The sequence below is a fragment of the Oncorhynchus keta genome, chromosome 7, assembly GCF_023373465.1.
Source record: "Oncorhynchus keta strain PuntledgeMale-10-30-2019 chromosome 7, Oket_V2, whole genome shotgun sequence".
Lineage (NCBI taxonomy): Eukaryota > Metazoa > Chordata > Actinopteri > Salmoniformes > Salmonidae > Oncorhynchus > Oncorhynchus keta.
The window spans coordinates 34,942,544-34,957,431 of record NC_068427.1 but is presented as its reverse complement, the minus strand read 5'-3'; the positions used below and the strand labels follow the sequence as shown (position 1 = coordinate 34,957,431).

The 14,888-nt window shown below is 42.5% G+C and overlaps 1 protein-coding gene across 1 annotated transcript in view; it reads right to left on the bottom strand.

The window, feature by feature from the left end:
* LOC118386514 (von Willebrand factor C domain-containing protein 2-like) overlaps positions 1-6,113 on the bottom strand; it is a 37,830-nt gene extending 31,717 nt beyond the window's left edge. The window contains exons 1-2 of the mRNA XM_052522702.1: positions 5,033-6,113; positions 3,012-3,418 (exon numbers count right to left, since the gene is read on the bottom strand). Of these exons, the coding sequence (XP_052378662.1) occupies positions 3,012-3,401 (390 nt within the window). The 5' untranslated portion in view covers positions 3,402-3,418; positions 5,033-6,113. The remainder of the gene's footprint in view (positions 1-3,011; positions 3,419-5,032) is intronic.
* Positions 6,114-14,888: the final 8,775 nt, after the last annotated feature.

Genomic DNA, 14,888 nt, shown 5'->3' with positions numbered 1-14,888 from the left:
GCTCCAGTGTCCGGGAGAGAGACTGCCTGGAAGTTACTCCAGCTTCGGCAGGACACCTTCAGTGCGGCAGACTATGTGGTGGAGTTCCGCACGCTAGCAGCAGAGGGTACCTGGAACCCAGAAGCGCTGTTAGACACGTTCCTGCATGGATTATTGGAGGAGGTAAAGGATGAGCTGGCAGCCTGATAACTACCGACGGATCTCGACTCACTCATCGCTTTAACCATCCAGATCGATGGTCGGCTACGGGAACGTAGGAGGGAGAAGAGGTTTGAATGCTGTCCCAATCGCTCACTCAGGGATCCCACCTTGTAGCTGATAAACTCACCTCTTCCCAAGCCGATGCAGGGCTGGGCTGTCTCCAGCCAAGAGACCCAGAGTTGTCTGTATTATGGTACAGCCGGTCATTTTGTGTCTACTTGTCCCTTCAAGAGAGTTAGCATATTCGTTGAGGTACACTGGTGGGTCTGAAAGATAATTGTTCTTCTCCCCTTACTCACCCCCCTCTCTATGCCACCCTGCTATTGGATGACCAGCCACCCTGCTATGGGGGGGGGTACTGTCATACCCTGATCTGTTTCACCTGTCCTTGTGCTTGTCTCCACCCCATCCAGGTGTCACCTATCTTCCCAATTATCCCCTGTATTTATACCTGTGCTCTTTGTCTTGTTCGTTCAAGCTTACCAGTGTTTTTCCTGCCAGTGCCTATCGTTTCCCAGCCTTTCTTTGCTAGTCCTCCCGGTTTTGACCATTGCCTGTTATGACCCTGTACTCGCCCGCCTGACCTCTCTGCCTGTCCCTGATTCTGAGTCCGCCGGCAGTCCTGTACCTTTGCCTTACCCTGGATTTTCGACCCCTGCCTGCCTTGACTTGTCTTTGCTTGCCCCTGTTGCTACAATAGACAGTGTTACTTTGACAGTCTGCATCTGGGTCTTACCTTGATCTCTGATAGTCCTGGTAATCCATCTGGCCCTGCGGCTTTGTGAATGTTGAACTGTTTAAAGGTCTTACTCACATCCGCTACGGGGAGCGTGATCACACGGTCAGCCGGAACAGCCGGTGCTCTCATGCATGCTTCAGTGTTGATTGCCTCGAAGCGGGCATAAAAAGCATTTAGCAAGTCTGGTAGGCTTGTTTCACTGGGCAGCTTGTGTCTGGGTTTCCCTTTGTAGTGCGTAATATTTTTCAAGTCCTGCCACATCTGACAAGCATCAGAGCCGGTGTAGTAGGATTCAATCTTAGTCCTGTATTGACGCTTTGCCTGTTTGATGGTTCGCTCCTTTAGCTCAGTGAGGATGTTGCCTGTAATCCATGGCTTCTGGTTGGGAAATGTACATACGGTCACTGTGGGGACGATGTCGCCAATGCACTTACTGATGAAGCCGGTGACTGAGGTGGTATACTCCACAATGCCATTGGATGAATCCCGGAACATATTCCAGTCTGTGCTAGCAAAACAGTCCTTTAGCATCCGCATCATCTGACCACTTCCATATTGCGTGAGTCACTGGTACTTCCTGCTTTAGTATTTGCTTGTAAGCAGTAATAAGGATGATATAATTATTATAATTATTAATTATCAGATTTGCAAAAATGAAGGGTGAGGGAGAGCTTTGTATGCTTTGTATGTGTCTGGAGTAAAGGTGGGATATGGGCCTTATCTTGACAAAGCAGCATATATTTTGCATCGGACTCATTAAAGAAAAACTCTTTGTCCAGTTCTAGGTGAGTAATTGCTTTTTTTAGGTCATAAGAGATGGTAGCAGCAACATTATGTACAAAATGAGTTACAAACAATGCTAAACAAAATAGCACAGTTGTTTAGGTGCCCGTAAAATGGCAGCCATCCCCTCCGGCGCCATTATTATCAGTATTATACACTGTAAAAATTGTAACTTGTTTTTAAGATAACTTATTAAGTTACTGTAAATTCCAATAAACATTGGTTTAACTCTACATTACTGTAAAGAAGGCACTTATTTACAATAATGTACAGTAACATGCTGTACTTCTTTTTACAGTAACTTCTAGGTAACTGTTTGTCAGTAATTTACCATTAAAACAAGTTGTGTTTTTTACAGTGTAATATAATGAATTAAGACTAAGAGTGTTGAATGAACAATTAAAATGTTGAGTCTCTGTGGACCCATGTTTACACTGAAACAGTGTTAAATGTTAACTCTGCTTAGTGTACAGTCTTATTTAAATATTTCCCAGAGTGCCATGCCTTTCAAGTAAATTGTAGAGTTACCACCCATGACTGAATTTATCAGTTAGAGACATGGTTTCAAGGCTAATGAAATAATTTAGTTTTTTATTATTGTTTGCAATATTGAATGCTGGGTAATATGATAATGAGCTGTGTATGACTTTCAGGCCATTGTACTAGGGTGAAGCGAGGCCCTCAAAATAAGGTCTTAAGAAAAAAAACGTATGGTGTTGTGTTAAATATATATGTTGAAAGATAACATATCCACTTAGAATGTCACTTGGTGAAGTCCATAGGACTGGAAATGGATGAATGCAACAAATATGTATCTGTCACTAATAAATACAGTAACTCTACAATTTACTCGAAAGGCATGGCACTCTGGGAAATATTTGAATAAGGCTTTACACTACGGAGTATGTAAATTTAACACTGTCGCGGTGTCTATTTAGGTCCACAGACTCAATCCTTTCTTGGTTGATTGAACACTGTTAATTTAGACTTTCTTTAACAGTGGAGAATTTGCTGTGTCGATTCTCTACGAGCAGAGAACTTTGGGGGAAAACAAAATCATGATGTTCTGAGTGGAATGGCTATCCAGTCAACACTGCTGCATTGTTTTGATCGCATACAATTGTCACACTTAGCTCATTCGGCCTACCTAAATAAGCAACACTGCTTATAGTGTGTATTGTGGTACAAATGCAATTGCATCCAAATGAGAATTGAACATTTAAAATGATTACAAATGACTGATCAATAGACCATGCAAATTAAAACAATAAACACCAAACATCCCTACCTTAAATTCCTCCAGGATCTTGTAAGTTTTCCCCCTGTATTCACAAAAGTTTTTAACCTCCTTGCATTCAGGACAGCATCCATTGTGCTCCACTTTTGTGCACTTAGGGTGTATCTTGGGGCACTCCGGCTGGTCGCACACTGGCCCATCCTCAGTGCACACGCATGGGCAGTTCGAGTGTCCTGGGAAGAAACGCTCACCCAGTTTGTAAACAAATCCACTATCGTCTACGCAAACTTTCCCCCGGTAATCGTCGAAAATTATGTTGTCGCTGTTGGCAGTTCGCTCTGCCTCGTCCGCGGCGTAATCCTCGGGACTGAGGGAGGCTGGTGACAAGATGGCGTGGAGGACGAGGAGGACAATGCAGGGTGTTGGAAAGAGAGGGCCCATCCTTCGCCGCGGTATTCCTATTGCGGTCAAGGAAAGGGTCGAAGTTGCATTTACTTTGCCCATTCCATTCCCAGTCTGTGCAGCACGAAGGCCAAATTAACATGCTGATGATATCATACAAATAGAATGGTATATATTCAATTATAAGTATCCACAGCAACGGACACAATCCCAGAAAAGATTTACAATCTAACACAGCAAATTCTCAAGTGTTAATTCAACACTTAGTGTTAAATTTAACATGGGTCCAGTGTGTTGATCCAGGTGTTAATTTAACACTAACATAATTAATTTAACACTCACTGATGTAAAATAACCCCAGTGTTGGTGTTAATAACCAGTGTTAAATTAAAACCATGCTCATATTTATCATATTTCCCAGTATGCTCTATTGCAGGTGACTTTTTAGAATTGTTTGTTTCAATATCTATGTTTGTGCATGTACATTGATTGGTTAATTAATATTATGCTACTCAAAAATAAATAAATAACATTTTTCGAATCTAATCCAATCCGGGAGCTGGATTTATTGCACTATAGGGCCGGATTACCGCATTTGGGGCTCTAGGGGCCCACCCACCGTTTTTTGGGGGAAATAAGCTAATTTACTGCATTTCAATACATTTTGCCATGGTGCAGAGAGAAAAATGTGCATTTCTACACTTTTTGTCATGAGGCTAAGAGAAAATGTTGAAGTTTTAAAGCTAATTTCCTGCAATTCCACAGTTTTTGCCATGGGGCAGAGAAAAATATGTTACCCGTTACTGAAATGGTTGTTCCAGTTTAAATGGTTTAGCTCAGGGGTATCAAATACATTTTCCCCTGGGTGCTGCATTTGATCTTCAATGAGGTCCAGAGGGCCCCACTGAAACGGTATGAATGTAGGTCCATTATACTTTATACACAGTTTTGATTTGAGTCATTTTAAATTGGCCGGATTGGACCGTATGTTTGACACCCATGGTGTGGTCTCCTATCTTAGTCTTCCCAACCCTGGCAGTCTTTCTAAATGCAGGTTGTGGGTGAATAAAGATTCAAAATGTTGAATATCCCCACTCTGGCTGTATTCCAATAGGAATTACACATCACTTTCCAAGGCAGCATAATGTGATTTGCAGGCCTGATGTAGCATGAAAGCCATGAATTTCAGGCCACTGTATTAGGTAAAAATGCAGCCCTCAAAATAAGATCTTATTATAGAAGTGTTTCAGTGTGTTAATTACATCTTATGATAACATATTTGCATAGGGTCTCATTTGATGGCCAGGAAATGTTATTTGATGAATGCATTAATCATGTCTCTGTCATTAACAAATACAGTTAAGGTTTATAGCTTAACAATTCACTGAAAGGCAAGGCAATCTGGGAAAAATGCAAATAATGCTTAACACAATGTTAATTTAACACTGAAAAGTGTGGACCCATATAGACAATGGACGAGTGTTGATTTAACACTGAATAATATTCTGTCTATTATTACATTTCTTACATACATTGCAGAATGTCAGTATTTTAAGACCCCCCCCCCCCAATAAAAACAAGATGTGTTTACAATGAAAAAAAAACATTAGGTTTTAGGATGAGTTTTACAGTGAATGGGAAGGTGGATACATTGGGCATTATAGACTCACCGCGTTGAAATGTTCGGTTCCACTAGTTGGAGTCGGGATCAACAGAGATCCAAACCCAGTAGAATGGATTTAACACAGGATCCAATAACTTCCAGATTGACCATTGGATTAAACCAACAGGCTCCAGTTAAAAATATAATCCCCCTTCAGTTGCTGTTGTTGCGCGTAAAAGCAGTTAGAAACGAGACCATTTTCGGTACGGATGACTTCGGAGCAGCGCGAGCGATGTGATATGCACACACAAATCAATCTGATACATGACTCAGAGGATCCCGTATTTCCCGTAGATAAAGATAACAATAGGTACTGATTTGTGAAAAAGAAGCCTTGAAAAAAAATGGTACGAAATTATATTGCCTTCTATTTTTGCCAATATGCTACTCATAGTCGTCCACGGCAGTGAGAGTCATTTCAATCAACTTCCAAATGCTGCAGGTAGATCAAAAACATAATTATGCATTGTAACATACATCCAGCAGCGAGTACAATTTGAACAATAGACCCAAACTCTGGAAGATACACCTTTAAGAAGAGAAAAATTAACTAAAAGAAAATAAGTTTAAACCCAGCATCTCCAGTAAAAGTTGTTTAGCCTACTAAAGATATTTTATTTGTCCACACTTTTCCGTGCGCACTCTCCGGGAAGAAGCAGAGAATATGGTAGCCTACCAATCATAGCTTGATTCTCGTTAGTTGAATAAGCTGAGGCGAAAAAGCCCCGATTCAAGTCCTCCGCCTATACCGCCAATTTTGTGAAGAGGAGCGTGCAGAACAGCGGCGCTTTACATCGCCCTTGTGAGTAAGAGGGGACGCATTTGACTTCAGGACCACGGACAGTGGCAGAGGGCACAGCGGCAGACAGCGCTATCTTCAGCACTGTCGCTGTTCAGTCGAGCGTCCCGCTGAGCACGCGGAGATTGGAGAGCTTTCCCATCTTGTGTTGCTCCCCAGACCAGCAAGGAAAAAGCGAATGGTTTGGCGCAGCTTGATCACCCTTCAAAGAACTTGAAGTGGCATTTTATTATATCGATATCCGCCCAAAATGCACTGAATCAAGCGAAATAGATGGATGGGGTTTGCTCTCTTAAATATCACGTGGAGCACTTTTTATTGAAAGCTTCATAAACAGATAGCACAGTTTCTCTGCACGCAGACGTTATTTATGCTACTGTAGCCTATGAGCTAGATCACACACACTTTACCATTCTTGCAGCAAATAACTGAAATAGACTTAGAGAAAAGATGATGTACAATGTGGCGTTATGTTGATTTCAGAATAGACTACACAGTAATTTCCCAGGATTGAAGATTAACACAATTCCACATTATACCGTATCTGCTCTACAGAGAACCTACAGAGGTGCAACATTTTCGAGTGGATGGGAGAAATAAGAAACTACAGAGCTCAGCTCCCAAGGCATTTGCTTGTACAGTACAGGGGTATGGTTCATGTCTATAATGGATATAACTAAAGCTCTCTTCTCAGGCTGTCCCTGGGGATCTCTGGCTAACATGGTGTAAAATGTCAAGGGTGGATTAATCTCTGAGTGAAAACATACTCATAATACCTCACTTGACAAGTAGCCTTGCAGAGACATGTAGCATGTACACTACTGTAGAATGTTGTGTGTATGTGTGTGTGCGTGTGCATGTGTGTGTGTGAGAGTACCATGCATCGGTGTGTGTCTGTGTGTGAGAAAGTATGTGAGTAAGTCCATGTGTGTGTATGTGTGTGAAAGTACCATGCATCGGTGTGTGTGTGTGAGAGAGAGAGTACGTGAGTAAGTCCATCTGTGTGTGTGCGTATGCTTGCCTGCATGTGGTATAATGTCTCTGTGTGTGTTCAGCCTTGTCTCCGTCCTCTTTGTCAGAGTCAGTGCTATGCTTCTTTAAATGGAGCATAAACAACACCTATCAGAGATAATCAGGATGAATTGTGTCAGAGCCCTGGATGACGTCTTACAGTGATGATTCATTCACGAACAAACAGCTCTTTTTGACCAGATATCTTTTGGAGAACATAGGGAACCGAATCGAGAGAGAGAGAGAGCCGTTCAATTGAGTACCTGATTTGTATACTACTGCTACTGATTTTTGAGCACCAGAAAAGGATGATCTATAGAAACATTATAAAAACATTATCTGGAGATGGTAATTCCTCACTGCAGGAACAATAGGTAGTGGGGAGAGAGCCACATTCTGGTCCACGCAAAATTTTGTCAGTCGAAATGTAGTATTTGAACACAAATTTCATGATCTGACATAATGGTAGGCAACCCTTTAGGCTTTACATTAGAAATGTGCTATTTTTCATTGCTTTTCATCACATTTTAAGCACCACTGGACCAAGAGCCGTTTGGGAGCCAAATGAACGCCTCATTTAGGTGAGCCGAAAAGACTCGGAATACCCATCACTAATGTCATATCCCTGCTCCTTAGTAATTGAAGCATGATTTCTCACATTTTTAATAGCAACGTGTTAGCTGTCTGTACTGGAGTATCATAGACACAGCATGTTCCATAAGACGATCAGCAGCCTCAGAGGATCACACACACACACACACACACACACACACACACACACACACACACACACACACACACACACACACACACACACACACACACACACACACACACACACACACACACACACACACACACACACACTGAGCTAAGGCGCTACTGCTGAAATTCTACATGGGTAATTTCTCGTATTGAATGATTAGTGAGATCCAGATGCAGTCCAATGAGAAGCTGTGGCCGCTTGGTGAAGTGGGTGTTTGACGCCATCGTGTGTGATGTGACATGCATCTATATTATATTACAGTTTCAGCTGAAACGTTAACAAGCAAGGACAAGGTTGCACTTGCACTGATGATAAGAACAATTATCTATCCTGAATGTACAGTATGAAATGTGCTGACCCTGTCTCTCACTAAAATACATTGTTGGCAATATTATCATATTCTTCTTCATGCATATTGATGCTATCCCTCATGTCTTCATATTCGTCTACACCCGCAAAGTTTATGGACCTGTGTACCGGACACAGTTTATTAAGCCTAATTCTGATCATAAAAAGTTGAATTGATAATCTCTACTGAAAATCCCTCTTTAGTCTACTGGGAAACCTGCCCTAAGTGTACTTATCAGGGAGTTACCTTACCTTACTTACCTTCCTCATGGCTTTTTGGGTCTCTAAGCCTCTGAAGATGTTAACGAGACCGGCTCGTGTGACTTCTGAATGAGAGCTCGCTCCTCATGACCATGGGCAGAGGCTAGATGTGCAGCCACAGTCACAGGCTGTGCCATGCTTAGTTCTTAGCTCTGAATCACATCATCTCCCATCTAACACTACAGTATATGCTTGTCTGTGACCTGGTTGTATGATTGTATGAAGCCTAGAAACACTGATGGTTTCATTCTGGAGAAAAACAATTCAGCTCCATAGTAGCCAAGTCACTTTCCTTTTTATTTTTGTAATGTATTTTTTCACACCAAATACAAACATACACATACGAACAACAACTTACAGACACACACAAACTACACATCTCCTCTGACCAGATCCGCATGCTCACACCTCCATCCCTAGAGCCTGCATTATTGTTTGCCACATGGCCTTAAATTGTACCAATTTTTTTCCCCAGTCGCCATGCTAATTCAATATTTCAATAACAATTCATTATATTTTTCCATTGTGTTATTGATGGCAGATTAATTGATTTCCAAGTTATAGTATACGTTTTTTTCAAGATGAGTGATGAGAAGAGAATCATCCAGTCAGTTGGGTATCTCACTACACCCCCATATGCCATGTCTTGAAATATGCAGACAGACAAATGTAAAGTAAGTTGTAGTAATACTTCTGACAGCCAACGTTCTAGCTCTGCCCATAACTTTGGGACTTTATAGCATTCCCAGACAGCATGGATTATTGAATCATTGTTAGTTTTGCACTTAAAACATGACTCTGCTGTTGTACTGTAGAATTTGTGAATTGTATAATAAATTATATATATATTAGTTTATACTGGATTAAGCTTACATTTCTGTTCATTCATTAGTTATGCTCCAACTTTCCTTCCATCTTGTGCCAACATCAGTTCTTTTTAAGTCTCGGTTCCAATAGTTTATATTTTCTTCTAAGAGATTGTCAGTTGGATATGCTCTTTGCTTGCAAGGTTTTGTATATCTTACCTATCACTTTCCTTTTTAAATGACCATTGAACAGATTCCCAGATTTCACATTTAAGGCAGAACTCCAATTGGGAAGGCATCATGACATCAAGCCAGAACAAGCAGGATCAATTATTTAGTGACACTGCTGCACACTGGTCCTTATAGGGTTATAAGATCGGCTAGGTACAGACAACTAACCACTACTATAGCAAGCCTTGGTCCATTAGCCCTTCACTTTGGCTTGTAGAAACCATGCAACGGATCATACTGTTGTTTACAGCCGAGCAGAAACAAGTGAAATAGTAATTAAATAGCTACATTTCACAGGTTAGCATTTATTTTCCCACTGCTGACTTTTCCTTTCTCTAGCTACTTCCAAAAGTGTAATTATTTACTGCTCCTAAAGCTGCACTTGCTTGACATACTGTGAAAAACAAAAGATGAGAAAATCACAGACGTCAGTATACTGATGTAGGGGTTGATAATTCTTTGTTATGGCATATCAAGCCTGCAATTTTGAAGTGGAAATTACAAACTTTAGAAGCCTTTTTAAACCTTGAATACAGTAACGTTTGCATTTGCTACTGTGCATAAAAATTATCAGCAACAAAGGAGTGATCAAATTAAGAGATCTGTAGGAGCGATTCAAATTCAATTAGCTAATGGAAGAAGCAGCATGCATCCTCCTCCTCCTTTTCCATTCCCAGGGCTTCATTCACAAACTGCAACCAGGCAGGGACTGTAACAATGTTATAATGGTTTAGCCATTAGGGTTACATTTATAGACTGCTATCAGATTTTATCTGTATTATATTCGGTCATGGCTGTTCACGCTGGCCTAATAAACTCAATGCCAGAGTGGCAGTAAAGGCCCGAGGTGAGTTCTGCCTCTACAGCCTTGAGGTATCTATTATGTCAGTCACTGTACAAAGATGTTCTCTTGCATGACATGACAGCCAAAGAGCTGTATGTACAGTTGAAGTCGGAAGTTTACATACACTTAGGTTTGAGTCATTACAACTCATTTTTCAACCACTTCACAAATTTCTTGTAAACAAACTATAGTTTTGGCAAGTCGGTTAAGACATCTACCTTGTGCATGACACAAGTCATTGTTCCAACAATTGTTTACAAACAGATTATTTCACTAATAATTCACTGTATCACAATTCCAGTGGGTCAGAAGTTTACATGCACCAAGTTTACTGTGCCTTTAAACAGCTTGGAAAATTACAGAATAGGCTAATTGACATAATTTGAGTCAATTTGAGGTGTACCTGTGGATGTATTTCAAGGCCTACCTTCAAACTCAGTGCCTCTTTGCTTGACATCATGGGAAGATCAAAAGAAATCAACCGAGACCTCATAAAAAATTGTAGACCTCCACAAGTCTGGTTCATCCTTGTGTGCAATTTCCAAATGCCTGAAGGTACCACGTTCATCTGTACAGACAGTAGTACACAAGTATAAACACCATGGTACCACACAGCTGTCATACCGCTCAGGAGGGAGGCGCGTTCTGTCTCCTAGAGATGAACGTGTAAAAAATGCAAATCAATCCCAGAACAACAGTGAAGGACCTTGTGAAGATGACGGAGGAAACAGGTACAAAAGTATCAATATCCACAGTAAAACGAGTCCTATATCGACATAACCTGAAAGGCCGCTCAGCAAGGAAGAAGCCACTGCTCCAAACCCGCCATGAAAAAGCCAGACTCCGCTTTGCAACTGCACATGGGGACAAAGATCTTACTTTTTGGAGAAATGTCCTTTGGTCTGATGAAACAAAAATAGAACTGTTTGGCCACCATGACCATCGTTATGTTTGGAGGAAAAAGGAGGAGGCTTGCAAGCCGAAGAACACCATCCCAACCGTAAGGCACAGGGGTGGCAGCATCATGTTGCGGAGGTGCTTTGCTGCAGGAGGGACTGGTGCACTTCACAAAATAGATGGCATCATGAGGCAGGGAAAGTTATGTGGATATATTGAAGCAACATCTCAAGACATCAGTCAGGAAGTTAAAGCTTGGTCACAAATGGGTCTTCCAAATGGACAATTTGGAAGCATACTTCCAAAGTTGTGGCAAAATCCAAGTATTGGAGAAGCCATCACAAAGCCCTGACCTCAATCCTATAGAACAGTTGTGGGCCGAACTGAAGAAGCGTGTGCGAGCAAGGAGGCCTATAAACCTGATTCAGTTACACCAGCTCTGTCAGGAGGAATGGGGCAAAATTCACCAAACTTATTGTGGGAAGCTTGAGGATGGCCACCAAAAATGTTTGCCCCAAGTTAAACAATTTAAAGGCAATGCTACCATATACTAATTGAGTGTATGTAAACTTCTGACCCACCGGGAATGTGATGAAATACATAAAAAGCTTAAATAAATCATTGTCTCTACTATTATTCTGACATTTCACATTCTTAAAATAAAGTGGTAATCCTAACTGACCTAAGACAGGGAATTTTTACTCTGATTAAATGTCAGGAATTGTGAAAAACTGAGTTTAAATGTATTTGGCTAAGGTATATGTTAACTTCCGACTTCAACTGTAAGTCTTTCTTGCAGACAGGTGTACTTTACACAGCAAAATCAATGGAGTACTTTTAACTCTAAAAGTGTTAAATGTACATTATTTTCAGTGAACATATTATTCCCACAGAATTGGTGTTAAAGTAACTTAAATCAAGTGTTAAAGATTTAACTCTGTTGCAGTGTTCCCCATTCAACTCTTAAAGTGTTCAAAAGAACTTGATTGTTGTGTTTGCATAGCTCTGCTCTGGAGTAATATGCAACACCTACAGTGTAAAACACAACACTTGATTTAGAGTGAATTTAGAGTGAACTGGATTTACTTTGCTTAGTGCTTCACGGAAACATGGCTCACTGGAGAGACTCTATCGGAGTCGGTGCAGCCAGCTGGTTTCTCCACGCATCGCGCCGACAGAAACAAACATCTTTCTGGTAAGAAGAGGGGCGGGGGCGTATGCTTCATGGTTAACGTGACGTGGTGTGGCCACAACAACATACAGGAACTCAAGTCCTTCTGTTCACCTGATTTATAATTCCTCACAATCAAATGTCGACCGCATTATCTACCAAGGGAATTCTCTTCGATTATAATCACAGCCGTATATATTTCCCCCCAAGCAGACACATCGATGGCTCTGAACGAACTTTATTTGACTCTTTGCAAACTGGAATCCATATATCCGGAGGCTGCATTCATTGTAGCTGGGGATTTTAACAAGGCTAATCTGAAAACAAGACTCCCTAAATTGTATCAGCATATCGATTGCGCAACCAGGGCTGGAAAAACCTTGGATCATTGCTATTCTAACTTCCGCGACGCATATAAGGCCCTGCCCCGCTCTCCTTTCGGAAAAGCTGACCACGACTCCATTTTGTTGATCCCTGCCTACAGACAGAAACTAAAACAAGAAGCTCCCGCGCTGAGGTCTGTTCAACGCTGGTCCGACCAATCTGATTCCACACTCCAAGACTGCTTCCATCACGTGGACTGGGATATGTTTCGTATTGAGTCAGACAACAACATTGACGAATACACTGATTCGGCGAGCGAGTTCATTAGAACGTGCGTTGAAGATGTCGTTCCCATAGCAATGATTAAAACATTCCCAAACCAGAAACCGTGGAATGATGGCAGCATTTGCGTGAAACTGAAAGCGTGAACCACTGCTTTTAATCAAGGCAAGGTGACCGGAAACATGACCGAATACAAACAGTGTAGCTATTCCCTCTGCAAGGCAATCAAACAAGCTAAGCGTCAGTATAAAGACAAAGTAGAATCTCAATTCAACGGCTCAGACACAAGAGGTATGTGGCAGGGTCTACAGTCAATCACGGATTACAAGAAGAAAACCAGCCCCGTCACGGACCAGGATGTCTTGCTCCCAGGCAGACAAAATAACTTTTTTGCCCGCTTTGAGGACAATACAGTGCCACTGACACGGCCCGCAACTAAAACATGCGGACTCTCCTTCACTGCAGCCGACGTGAGGAAAACATTTAAACGTGTCAACCCTCGCAAGGCTGCAGGCCCAGACGGCATCCCCAGCCGCGCCCTCAGAGCATGCGCAGACCAGCTGGCTGGTGTGTTTACGGACAGATTCAATCAATCCCTATCCCAGCCTGTTGTTCCCACATGCTTCAAGAGGGCCACCATTGTTCCTGTTCCCAAGACAGCTAAGGTAACTGAGCTAAACGACTACTGCCCCGTAGCACTCACTTCCGTCATCATGAAGTGCTTTGAGAGACTAGTCAAGGACCATATCACCTCCACCCTACCTGACACCCTAGACCCACTCCAATTTGATTACCGCCCAAATAGGTCCACAGACGATGCAATCTCAACCACAATGCACACTGCCCTAACCCATCTGGACACGAGGAATACCTATGTGAGAATGCTGTTCATCGACTACAGCTCGGCATTTAACACCATAGTGCCCTCCAAGCTCGTCATCAAGCTTGAGACCCTGGGTCTCGACCCCGCCCTGTGCAACTGGGTACTGACGGGCCACCCCCAGGTGGTGAAGTTAGGCAACAACATCTCCACCCCGCTGATCCTCAACACTGAGGCCCCACAAGGGTGCATTCTGAGCCCTGTCCTGTACTCCCTGTTCACCCACGACTGCGTGGTCATGCACGCCTCCAACTCAATCATCAAGTTTGCAGATGACACTACAGTGGTAGGCTTGATTGCCAGCAACGACGAGACGGCCTACAGGGAGGAGGTGAGGGCCCTCGGAGTGTGGTGTCAGGCAAATAACCTCACACTCAACGTCAACAAAACTAAGGAGATGATTGTGGACTTCAGGAAACAGCAGAGGGAACACCCCCCTATCCACATCGACGGAACAGTAGTGGAGAAGGTAGTAAGTTTTAAATTCCTCGGCGTATACATCACAGACAAACTGAATTGGTCCACCCACACAGACAGCATCGTGAAGAAGGCGCAGCAGCGCCTCTTCAAACCCTGAAGGCGGCTGAAGAACTTTGGCTTGTCAGCAAAAGCACTCACAAACTTCTACAGATGCACAATCGAGAGCATCCTGTCGGGCTGTATCACCGCCTGGTACGGCAACTGCTCCGCCCACAACTGTAAGGCTCTTCAGAGGGTAGTGAGGTCTGCACAACGCATCAACGGGGCAAACTACCTGCCCTCCAGGACACCTACACCACCCGATGTCACAGGAAGGCCATAAAGATCATCAAGGACCACCCGAGCCACTGCCTGTTCACCCCGCTATCATCCAGAAGGCGAGGTCAGTACAGGTGCATCAAAGCTGGGACCGAGAAACTGAAAAACAGCTTCCATCTCAAGGCCATCAGACTGTTAAACAACCACCACTAACATTGAGTGGCTGCTGCCAACACACTGACCCAACTCCAGCCACTTTAATAATGGGAATTGATGAGAAATGATGTAAAATATATCACTAGCCACTTTAAACAATGCTACCTAATATATTGTTTACATACCCTACATTATTCATCTCATATGTATAAGTATATACTGTACTCTATATCATCTACTGCATCTTTATGTAATACATGTATCACTAGCCACTTTAACTCTGCCACTTTGTTTACATACTCATCTCATATGTATATACTGCACTCAATACCATCTACTGTATCTTGCC